Genomic DNA, 12,310 nt, shown 5'->3' with positions numbered 1-12,310 from the left:
TCAATTTTAAAATGCATTGATATAAAATCATCTGGGTTGCAAAGTTTTAAGTGTAGTCTCCTACGCTTTACAAGGCAGCATCTCAAGCTTCAAGGACCATGTAACTGTTGGGTTTTGGAGACAGGATGTCCTGTAGCTCAAGCTGGCCTCCCCAGAATTGGGTTATGGGCATGTGCCACCATTCTTAGCTTAGAAGCATATAACTCATCAGACTAGAGAATTAGAGGTTATATTTGATCTTAAGAAAGATGATGGTTTTTAACCAAGACTGCAATGCTCCACATTAGAACCATTCATTGAATGAGTATAAAGCTACCCCAAGCACTTAGAACTTTCAACCTAGAACCAGTTACTTTGTTATAAACTTAAGAGAGAGCTGTAAGGAGGGTGCTCAGCTGCCCTGCTCTTAGCACTTGTGTTTCTGTATTTAAATCAGGGTTACAGAAATCACAGGAACTCAGCTTTTCTTTGTAACTCATATTTGGATCAGACCATTTTAAAGAGACAATAATCACTTGCATTTCAATGAACTCCTAGGTAACTTAATCTGAAGTACCTGGTACAAACTAGTCTCAAGATGGAACAGTTCTCATCTTGGTCTTGAGGTTTCAGTCTGATAGTGTTGTTACTGCAAGGTGATTTAGTGTCTTACTGAACATTCATGTGTAGAGATACAATCAGTGTGTGATTCAAGAGGTGTGAGGAGGAATAGTCAACTCTGTCACTTCTGACTGCAGTGAAATAAAAGCAGCGCCTTTAAATGGTGCCTGTTTGTTTTCATAGCCTGTGTATGACATGTTATAATGAAGTGCTTTCTTATGATGTTGCCATGACTGAGCCTCTCATGTGCAGATGTAAACTATTGGGGAAAAAAAACCAAAATTTAACCAGTTTCATTGTAGTAATGTTAAAAGCTTTCAGAGAAAGATTGGAATAGGGTATATTTTTTCTCTTTTTATGTAATGCTAAGATTTGGCTAATGAGTCACAATTTGAAAATATAAAATTTTAGTTTTGTCCTAATTTGATTTAAAATATGACATCATGTATTAACATCTAAGGACAGTTGTATGAACGTCTTGCCACCAGAAGTAATTTTTAACAGAAGGTACAAATTTCACTAACATAAAAATTTAAACTTCAACTATGTATCTTGCTAAGATAAGGTTTTCCAGCATGTATTTACAGTTTCAAATCCTGAGCTGACAAGATAGCTTACTGGATTAAGAACCCTTGTGTGGCAAGCCTGACAATCTGAGTTCAGTCCCTGGAACCCACAGTAGAGGAAAGAACCAACTCCCACAAGTTGTCCCCTCGCTGCCATACATGTACCTGAACTCATGCATACACATCGTATTGCACATAATTATGAATAAAATAAAATAAATCAATAAGCATAGTACCATTAGAAATCAAAAAATAATGAGGAAGACTAAAGAAAAAAATGTATGGAAAAGTAAGCACACATTTTATTAGTAATATTTTCAGAAACTCAACTTTTCACATTTTAAATATTGACTTTAAGCACTATAGCTTTTATTAGTTACTGAGTTAACTTTATTCTTTGTTGAGATTAATTAAAAGATTTTATATCTTTCAGAAACTACATCTGACCAGAGTGACATTGAAGGTAGGATCAGAGCTCTGAAGGATGAGCTACGGAAAAGAAGGTCAGTTGTGGAGCAGCTGAAGAAGGAGCAGAGAAAAAGACAAAAGGAAAGGCTAAAAGCCCAAGAAGCCAGTTTGATCAGACAGCTGGAGGTGAGACGGGGAGTGGGTTGGCTGCCAGGGTTAGTTCACAGGTGAAGCTCAAATGTTCGCAGTGCTGCTCATGAAGTAGTGGACTGGGGTTTTCCAGAAGTCATGTAGTGTCACCTTGTATTGTTTTTAAAAATAAATCTGAAGATATCAAATATTAAAATATTGAATACTAAAGTACATTTTTTTCTGGTTAGGATTATGGTTGTGAAAAAGATTATCCACCTTCTCTTAAAAACATGAAGATGGATGGATAGACAGATATTAGATCTAAATATTAAAATTTGTCACCTTTTTTCCTTGCAAGTTAGCCACACAATTATTACAACCCTTGAGCTAATTTAGGACAGATCCTAAATGATAGCTGGAAGTTGAATTTTCTTCTAAGCTCCAGCACCCTTCTGTATTCTCCCTGACACCAGAAATCTGATTTTGCTAATGTCTTCCTTCTGTTTCTTCCTACAGTCCCAGTTCCCATTGATTGTTCTTTTACCAGGTTCATTTTTGTTTCGTCCCATCCCTATTGCCGTCAGTCTAGGGCCCTAGCGAGGGTTTCGAAGCCCCCTTATGTGTGTTACCTGTATAGTCTCTTAGTTAGCCCTTGGCTAATTTTTCTACAAATAGCAATCTGTCTGGCTGTCTGGCTGGCTCTCCCCCTTCTCTTTCCCTCTCTATCATTTTCATAGTTTGTTCCTTCCTTCCCTCAACCTGGCTCCACACAACCTCTCCAGGGAGATAAAACCTATAGGAGAGAAAGTCAGGATTCTGTTCTAATTCTGAATTCTATATCTTTCCATGAAAATAAATGTGGAATAAACATTTGCACAGGTACATCACATGGAGACAGAGCAGGCATCATAACTTGCATGGTGTTCCAAAGTTAGAAAAGTACTTATAATAATTGACCAGGCCCTGGATAGCCAAACCTTCCTATAATTAGCTTTAGGAGATCCAACCCGACCCACATAGTGAGTTCCAGATCATTCTGAGCTATTTACTGAAAACCTGGCTCCGGGAAATTTCAAGTGAATATCAGCAGCGGCACAGCGGCTGTGCTGGGAGCTCATGTGGGGAAGCAGTGGGAAAACAAGCTCAAAAGTGAGGGTGACACTCAGGAAATTAGAGGCTAGGCTACGGAGTTGGGGCTTATCTGATTGGTCATGCAACTCTTTGCCATTAAAGTAATATAATAAATTAAGATAAACAGGATTGTTTTTAAAATGTCCAGTAATATGACTCTAGCACTCAGAACATGAAGTAGGGGATCTCAAAATCCTGTCTCAAAAGAATTCTTAAAGTTTAAAAAATATTCTGATAGAAAATCTCTAGGAAAGTGCTATATGAGCCATCTCATTCAACATTTGGCTAAATAAAAATCAAAGAGTTATGTAAATAATAATAATAATTATTATTATTATGTCATAGAGAAATATACATGGTAATTTACATGAAAAAAGACCTAGTGAACTTCATTGGTCACCTGTTTAATAAGTGAACTAAACTTAGATCGATATTGTTTTCAGAGCTGAGTAGCTATACAAACTTCTATGTAGAACTAGCTAGATGTATGTTTGGTTCATGATTAATACCAGAATTTATCAAAACATTGATAAAAATTCAAGTGAAGATAATATGGATAAGAGTTATAAAAGTAATGATTTTAGTCTAGACATTAAGAATCTATAGCAATTAAAAAGGATCCATCAGGTTTTCTTTCATTTTATAAACACTTATTAACAATCTAGTTTAGGCCAGATATAAATATATCCTGGATAAAAAGTGCTAGATTTCGTTTTCAGCTATTATATCAAATAGAATTGTGTGAGTGAGTTTAGTCCTCCAAATGGAGGAAGGATATAATAATTGAATGCCATGCACCCAGGTTACAAAGTTACAAAGTAGTGAAGTTCTGGTGACTGGTAAACAGTGGGTATTTTAATGACCAGGTGACAGTGTTAGTAATTCTGACTGTCTGACTGATTACACTCAGTTTCCCCCAAGCACTATCTCTTAAGAGGTTTACTGCCACTGAAACTCATGAAAAAACCAAAACAAAACCACAAGGTAGGGTGTGGTAGCTCATGCCTTTAGTCCCAGCACTAGGAGGCAGGGGCTGGTAGATGGAGCTCTGTGAGTTCAAGATCAGCCTACTCTACATAGTGAATTCCAGGTCAACTAAGGCTACATAGTGAGATCCTACCTGAGCTGCACCTCCAATCCCACACCCTACCACCAAAAAAAAAAAAAAAAAAAAAAAAAAGCCACAAAATAATGGTGTATCCTTTAGCAAATAGCATATAATAAGTTAAAGGTTTTAATGTGCCTGTGTTTGTATTGCCATTTCATAAGTACTTAGCTTTGGATTGAAACTACCATTTCATTCTTTGTTTGCAGTGCTGAAGGTGGTGGGAAGCAGGGGGAAAATCTATGTTCTGTCATTTTGGTGGTTTAATGTTACAATTATGTTATTTAAAATTTTAGATGCCCTTATGATTTAAAATAAACCTTTCTGCATAACTTCTCTAATTCTTCTAAACTTAGACTTACGATGAATTCATTAAGAAAACTGAAGGTGAACTTAGCCAAGATTTGGACACATCACCAACATCCAAACTTCAAATTAAAACTCTCTCCTCTGTTTCTGAAAAACCCAAAATCAAGCCCCATCCACTACACAGGTAGGAACTTAACATATATATATATATATATATATATATATATATATATATATATATTCTATTTTATTTGAAAATGAATAAGGAAAGATTTTTAGTAGAAGTTATCTTTTAAGTGACAGTAAATTATACAAGTAAAAAAATTTTTTTTAAACAAACTAAGTGTTGCATATGATGAGTACAAATTAAATGAATAAGTACAGATTGGAAATGTATGTTTTTAACCTGCAGCCTGGTAAGTGCAGTGAACAGTATCTCAGCATTGTTGGCAGTAGCAGTAGAATTAGTTGTAGATCTTTTGAAAAACAAGGCAGTGCTTTAGAAGGCAAAAATGTCTATAACCTTTAAATCTATAACCTCATGCTAAAAAAATAAGCTTGATAAAATAAGCTTTGATATAATACCAAAAACTATATTGGCATGAGTGTGTTTATTATAGCCCCCTTTGTGTTTATCATATCCATTTATAATCATAAGACACTGGAAATAATCTAATTCCAAAAATGAAGGAAATATCTCATTGAATTATGGTTCTGTTCAGGTAAAAGAGTGTTAAATGCCCAGCAGAAAGTATAGAAGACACAGATAGCAATAGTAGAATATATGTTATACTAGACTTAAAAAAACTCAAGTCACAACATTTAAATGGTTTGGACAGTGGGTCCACTGAATACAACTGAGATACAAGGGTATGTGAAAGAGAAGAACATTTATAAATGACGAAGAGAAGAAAAAGAGAACAGGTGGGCACATCATAAAAGGTAACTATGACAGGATGTTGCTGGAGGTAGGAGAGACTGGAAAAGTGAAGTAAAAGTCACACTGTGAAAGCTTTGTATTTACTTAACTTTTAGTAGTTCATATTTTAGATGTGGGCCATTAAAGTTGTTTAAAAGTGTTTTGAGGGTTGGGACAGCTTAATGGTAGAACACTTGCTTACCATGCACAAGATTCTGTGTTACATGCCCACTGGTATAAGAAAAAGGAACAAGCCAAAATGCTTTGCTGAGCATGGTAATTCCAACACTCAGGAGGTTTTAAACCAACCTGGTCTACATAGTGAGCTCCAGGTTGCACTGGTATACATAGTGCAGTTCTGTGTATTATCCTAGGGGGCTAAAGAGATGGCTCAGCACTTAGGAGCACTGGCTGCCCTTCCAGGGAATCCTGTTCAAATCCCAGGGCTTGCATGGCGGCTAACAACAGTCTTTACACCCAGTACCAGGGGAATCTGATGCCTTCTTCTGGCCTCTGCAAGCATTGCATGCAAATGGTGCACAGCCATGCATGCAGGCAAAAAGGAAGGAAGAAAGGACAGAAAGAAAACAAGGGCTAGAGTAATGGTTCAGTAATTAAGAACACATACTGCTCCTGCAGAGGACCCAAGTTCAGTTTCTAGCACCTACATTGGGTGATTGACAACCATCTATAACTCCAGCTCTAGAAAGCTCCAGTGCCCTTGTCTTCTTTGGACGCCTACACACATGTAAACGTATCTACACACAGACACTTATACACAGAGACACAAAATTAAAATGTTTTTAATAATTTTTTAAAAAATAAAAGAAGGGAGGTGATGTGGCTCAGCTAGTAAAGCACTTGCCATGCACCTCTAATATCTTGAGTTCAGTCCCTAAACCCCACATAAAGGTGGAAGGAGGGAATCAATTCAACACAGTGTCCTCCACACATGGTCCCTGGTACACATACTAACACATCCAAGATAGTAATAGTAATAGAGAAATAAAATTAAAGAAAAATGTTGAGGCTGGAGAGATGGCTCAGTGGTTTGGAACACTTGGCTGCTCTTGCAGAAGAGCTGATTCCCAGCACCCACAAGGTGGCTCACATCCACCAAAACTCTGTTTCAGAGGATCTGACTCCTTCTCTGATCCCTGTGGGCACCAGGCACATAATGTATAGATACACATACATGCAAAGTATTCATAAAAACTTCTAAAAAAGTAAAAAAAAAAAGAAAAGGAAAAGGTTTTTGAGATTTTGTTGGTCATATGAGTGGCACAGGCTCATGACAATTAACTTAAGATGTCTGCATTTGAATCCTGGCTCTGGTACAAGCTAACTATTTAGCTTTGTGTAAATTATCTAACCTCTCTGCTTGAGTTCTTTGAACTATAAATATCTATTGAACAAATATTACTACCTATTGGTATGCTTGTTATGAGTTCTTTGCGTAATTATTTCCTATGTATTTTTCCATTATCCTATAAAATGTAAATTTTGGTCTGAGTACTAAATCAGTGGTTCTCAACCTGTGGGTCTCAACCCCCACACGGCTCACATAGCAGATGTTTACAAGTCATAATAATAGTAAAATTACAGTTATGAAGTAACAACAAAATAGTTTTTTGTTCTGGGGTCACTACAACATGAGGAACTGTATTAAAGGGCTGCAGCTTTAGGAAGGTTGAGAACCATATAGCCCTGTTATTAGAGTACTTGCCTAACATACATAAAATCCTGGGTTCAGTCCCTAGCACCTCACAGATGGGGCTGGGTGGCACATACGTGCAGTCTCAGTGCTCAGGGAGTGAAGGCAGGAAGACCAGAAGATCACCCTCCTTTATCTACATAGCAAGCTCAGGGTAGCCTGGGATACAAGTAAGTAAATGAAGGACTCATTGAATGGCTTTCTTCATCAAGGTGGGGCTGTGGTCAGCAGTAGAACACCAGCATGTTTGTTTTTGGGTGGCCCTGCAGTCAATCTCCAGCATCAGAAAATATATATTTTTTACAGAGATTATTATTTAGTATTTACAAATGTCTCTCTGACTTTGGTATAGAGGTAAGATTAGAAGAAATAGCTTAGAAGCCAAAAGAAGAGCAGTTTAATTCAAGCCTCAAATGAACAGTAATAAGAATAGAAGAAACAGAAGATATCATTTAGGAATTTCTAAGATGAGGTATTGTGTAATTAAAGTGCTAGATGGGAAATAGGAAATCTAGGGCTCCTAGATTTCTCTTGGCCAATTGTGCCAGGCTTTCCTTAGCCTAAAAGTAAAGAGTGTTTTTTTCAGAAACTTAAGATTTGGGCTTTAAATGTTCATTTTGAGATGTTGTGATATATACAAATAGGGTTATAAAGTACGAGAGGGAGAGAGAGAGAGAGAGAGAGAGAGATAGAGAGATACTGGAATTATTAAACATACATAGGTGTAAAGGGTAAATAAAGCTGAAAAGCATGCTTTTAAAGAGAAAAAGGAAAGCAAGTAGTAAATAAAACTAAACAGCAACATTTAAGTCATTATGAGCAAAAAGTAGAAGCCAAGCAGGAACTGAGGAAAGGGAAAGTAGTGAACAAGGAGGGGCTGGGGCTGAGCTCTGTGGTGGAGTGTGTGCCAAGGGTAAACAAGACTTGCTAACCCTTAGCACTTCACTGCGTGCACACGCATGTGTACAAGTGTGTGTGTGTGAGAGAACAATTGTGTGTGAGTGCCTGTGTGTGTGAAAGAGAACCTGTGTGTGTGAGAGAATCTGTGTGAGAATGTAAGAGAATGTGTGAGAAAGAGAATGAGTGTTGTTTGAGAGAGAATATGTGTGTATGTGTGAGACAGAGAATAAAAATGTATGTGGCACAGATTGTGAGAATGTGAGTGTGTGTAAGGGAAAGAGAGAGAGAGTGTGTGTGTGTAAGAGAGAGAGATTGGTTTTTAATGGTTGAGGCTTACATATAAAACAAAGAAAGGAAAATGAAAGACATACTTTTGGCCCTCAGGTAGCAGGAATAAAGGAAATTGAGTGGTTATAGATCTAGATGAATTTCTAGGTAGAAAGGCGAGGTGATGTGACCTGGTGCCTGGTGACCTCTACTTTTCTTATACTCATCCACAGAGAATGTCAGGGGACAGAAACAGGCTTGGCTTTGTAAGGTGGCAACTGCTTGAAGTACCTCTTAGAGATGAGAAAGATTTGTCTAAGAATGTCTGCTTACTGTCAGGTTATTGTAGTGTTCACATTATATTTCATCTTATTATTTCTTTTTCCACATTAGATCTGAAACAGCAAAAAATTGGAAATCTGTAACAGAGTCAGATCGATCCAGAGGATCCTTGGCATCTATTGCTGAACATATTGGTATGTGCCTGAAAGACATAGTCTAAGGCCCACAGAATTCTACCTCTACAAAAGTGAATTTTTGAAGCTACAGAGATGGCTCAGCAATTAAGAGTGTGTGATGTCTTCCCAGAGGACCCATGTTAGGTTCCCAGCACTTATCCCAGCTGGTTATAACTGCTGCTAATTCCAGCTCCAGAGGCCCTAACTCCCTCTTCTGGACTCCTCATGCACCCACATACGTATGGCAGACAGGCAGACAAACTTTTTAATTTAGAAAAGTTCATTTCCTCAATTATTCATCGTTAGAAATTTTGTGCATTTCATCTTCCTCTATTTTATTTCTCTGACGGGGTATGCATTCTTGCTTACTCAAATCAGAAACTCTTGGGCTCAAGTCACCCTTTTACCTTAGACTCCAAAGTGCAGGGAATGTCATGAACTTTTGTCCCAGCACCCAGTTCTTTCACAATCAGTTTTTATTGTCCCACATTTCTGATAAAATAGTGATGCATGAAAATCAAATAGCGGCATACTATTAACCTCTCTAAATTCTTCCCTGTAGTAAGATTGTATATCTACTATACGATAAATGATTGTAGTCTTATTTTTCAGTTTAACTCAGGGTTAACAATTATTAGAAAATTGTTACTGAAAACAAAGAACACTGAACTGAGGCAAATAAAAACTACCTTCCTACCATTAATGATAAAGTAGAGATTTGAATAAGAAACTTAACTCCTGATTTGTTAGCTAACTATATTATACTTTCTTCTTAGTCTGCCATTTTAGCCCTTAACAACATAGATTTGCAGATATAATAATTTTATAATCTCATATTCTCTCTGTCTCTTTCCCTATCCCCTCCTCCTTCTCTTCCCCTTCTCTCTTTCAGATATACACAAACATCAGAGAAATTAGGGTCTCCAGAAAAATTCATTAAATTTTTAAAAAAATGTTATTGTATTTGTGTGGGTATTTTATCTACATGTATGTCTGTGCACCACATGTGTGCCTGGTGCCTGAGGATGCCAGAAGAGGGCATCCCCTGGAACTGGAGTACAGATGGTTGTGCCATGAAGGTACTGGGAATTGAAACTAGGTCTGCTGCAGAAACAGCAAGTTCTTGCTGAGACATCTCTCTAGCCACCAAGGATTCATTTTTTAAAAGAATAATAGAAGTATATTCCACCCCCATGTTCTTCTGTGTGAAGATTATAACATTCTCTACACAGCCTGTTCTCCCATGGCTTGAAACTATCATGTTAAACATGTTAACTTTATAAATTATTCCATATTCCAAACTTGAAAATTTTAAATGTTCTATTTATTTGCAATATAGTTTATTTTTTTAAAAGGAAAAAAAAAAAAAAAAAAAAAAAAACCAAAAAACCTTGTAGGATAACCAAAACAAGTCATGTTTATTGGCCAAAATTTTTCTTAACTGAGATTTGGTATTTATTTAAATTTTTGGTCTCAGATTTGAAAGATTGGAATAAAATAATTTTATGTGATTCTTTTTCTTTAAGATTCTTCATTATCATGTTCTGAAAGAGCCATATCAGAAAGGTCATTGTCTGCATCTGCAAAGGGAGTGGCAAGAGAGCAACCCTTGCAGGCCTCATCACCAGTTGTGTCGCTGAGGAAAGTGTGGGCAGAACGTGGTGACTCTCTCGAAAGTGCACCTTCATTACCTCCTCTCGCAGAATTAAGTGCACCTAATAGGATTTATGATGCGTCAGAGGCTAAGGCTGAAGACTCCAGTCAGAAATCAGAGATACAAGAAGTAGAATACACACAACCGGAGAAGAGTGAGGCTGTGGGTGCCTGTTCTAAGCAGTCAGGGAGGTCTGAAGCCCTGCTGAGACTGGACCTGACCTCGGAAACCCTTTTACATAAAGAGCTCCCTTCAGACTCTACAAATACTCAGAACGATTTAGGGAAATCAGCCATTGAAATTTTTCATGAAAAAGAGGAAGTACTGAAAGAAAGTCAGTGTGATCAAAGTACAGATCACAGCCCAGACATCCAGTCAGCAGGAGAGACCCATGAGCACAAAGGCAGACAGAAAGGGGACATGGCCTTGTCAGAACACCTTTCTGCTCCTAAAGAACCATCTTATTCTGAAGATTTTGAAGTGTCTTCTTTCAAGAAAGGGATTTCTGCTGAAGAGATTAACAAAGATGACTCTGAGGTGTCATCATCGGCACTGAGGAAAGACTCACAGTCTTACAGAGATAAGTCACATCCAACGAGGAGCTCCAGAAGCAGGGCCTCTGGGTTTGGTAGTGATGATGAGATCAGTGAGTGCCTAAGTGAAAAAAGCCTTTCCATCCATAGCAGTGTCCACTCTGAAAGGCTGCTGGAACTCAAGTCCCCAACTGAGCTCATGAAAAGTAAGGAGCGCAGTGACGTGGGACATGAACAGGGCATTCCAGACTCCCTTTCCCTGGTTGCAGTCTCCGCTACAGATGAGCTCCTGGACTTCCACATTGGGGACAGGGTATTAATTGGCAATGTTCAGCCAGGCACTCTTCGATTCAAAGGTGAGACTAATTTTGCTAAAGGATTTTGGGCTGGAGTAGAACTGGATAAACCTGAAGGAAATAACAATGGAACATATGATGGCATTGAATATTTTGTGTGCAAAGACAAGCATGGTATTTTTGCTCCTCCTCAAAAAATATCTCACATTCTAGAAAACTTTAATGACTACATAGACTTAAATGAAGATGAAGAATCTTATTCTGATGAACATTATCAATTCTATAATCAAGAGAAGAAAGATATAAAATGTCTAAAAGATGGAGAAGACGATATAGCTGAATATTTTTGTGAGAAATCACCTCCTAGTATTCATAATATAGAAGCCTCAGTGGATACAGATACAAGCCTTAACATAGAAACAGACAATAAACTGGACATTTCTGGGGTCCTAGAAGTCCATGTTCACCAACAGTCTTCAGTAGATCCCCTGATTTCTTGTAAGGAGAACAAAGCCCTTGTTTCTGACATCACAGACTATGTTCCTGATGCTGCAGGTGCTACTCCAGAGAGCACGTCTTCTAAAGAATCAAAGGCACAGCAGCTTGCAGAGAAGGAAGAAAACTCATATTCCCAAGTTTCAGAAAAGCCTTCTACCCCACTTCTGGACCTTTTAACAAGAGAAAAAACCCAATTAGAAGCTCAGCTGAAGTCATCAATAAGTGAAGAAAAAAAGTCAAAGCAACAGCTAGAAACAGTCAGCTTACTGGCAGACAGTTTACTAAAAGATTTTGTGAAAGACACCGTTAGTCAACTACAACAAATTAAAAAGTCAAGGAATGAGAAAATCCAGCTTAGCAATCAGGAGTTTCTTGACCAAAAGGAAGTACTGCCGCAAGACCCACCCCAAAACATTGAGGAACAACCACCCAGTGTTCCAAGTTGCTTTTTAAGGTCTGAATTAGAAGATGAAAAAGAAGAGCTCTCTTCTCCAGACATGTGTCCCAGACCTGTGAGTATTTCATCTAGAGGAGAGTCTGATTACCTTTTACCTGGTGGCTTGAGGTGGGCATTCTCCCCAACATGCTGCTTATTAGATACAGATTGCTATGTTGTTAAAGGACTTGTAGCTATTCTTCTGTCTGAAGTGTAATTGCCCTCTGTTATGTCATGAGTAGTCACTATAGGGTTGTCATGAACACTGTCAACTTGTGGGATCTGAAACATCTTTTATGCTACCATATTGACCTTGTAATGGTCCACACATTAGATCTCCTAGATTCTTTGGAACTTTGCAGTGGTTCTCAACCCAAGTCTCTT

General features: G+C 37.9%; 1 protein-coding gene across 1 annotated transcript in view; it reads left to right on the top strand.

Moving 5' to 3' along the window:
* Window positions 1-12,310, top strand: part of Cep350 (centrosomal protein 350) — a 139,839-nt gene that overhangs the window by 109,037 nt on the left and 18,492 nt on the right. Inside the window, exons 31-34 of the mRNA XM_051186011.1 lie at window positions 1,600-1,760; window positions 4,299-4,435; window positions 8,445-8,527; window positions 10,036-12,002. Of these exons, the coding sequence (XP_051041968.1) occupies window positions 1,600-1,760; window positions 4,299-4,435; window positions 8,445-8,527; window positions 10,036-12,002 (2,348 nt within the window). The remainder of the gene's footprint in view (window positions 1-1,599; window positions 1,761-4,298; window positions 4,436-8,444; window positions 8,528-10,035; window positions 12,003-12,310) is intronic.

The sequence above is a fragment of the Phodopus roborovskii genome, unplaced genomic scaffold (assembly GCF_943737965.1).
Source record: "Phodopus roborovskii unplaced genomic scaffold, PHOROB, whole genome shotgun sequence".
Classification (NCBI taxonomy): Eukaryota; Metazoa; Chordata; class Mammalia; order Rodentia; family Cricetidae; genus Phodopus; species Phodopus roborovskii.
Note: the sequence above shows the minus strand (reverse complement) of the source record. Positions and strands in the feature narration are given on the sequence as shown.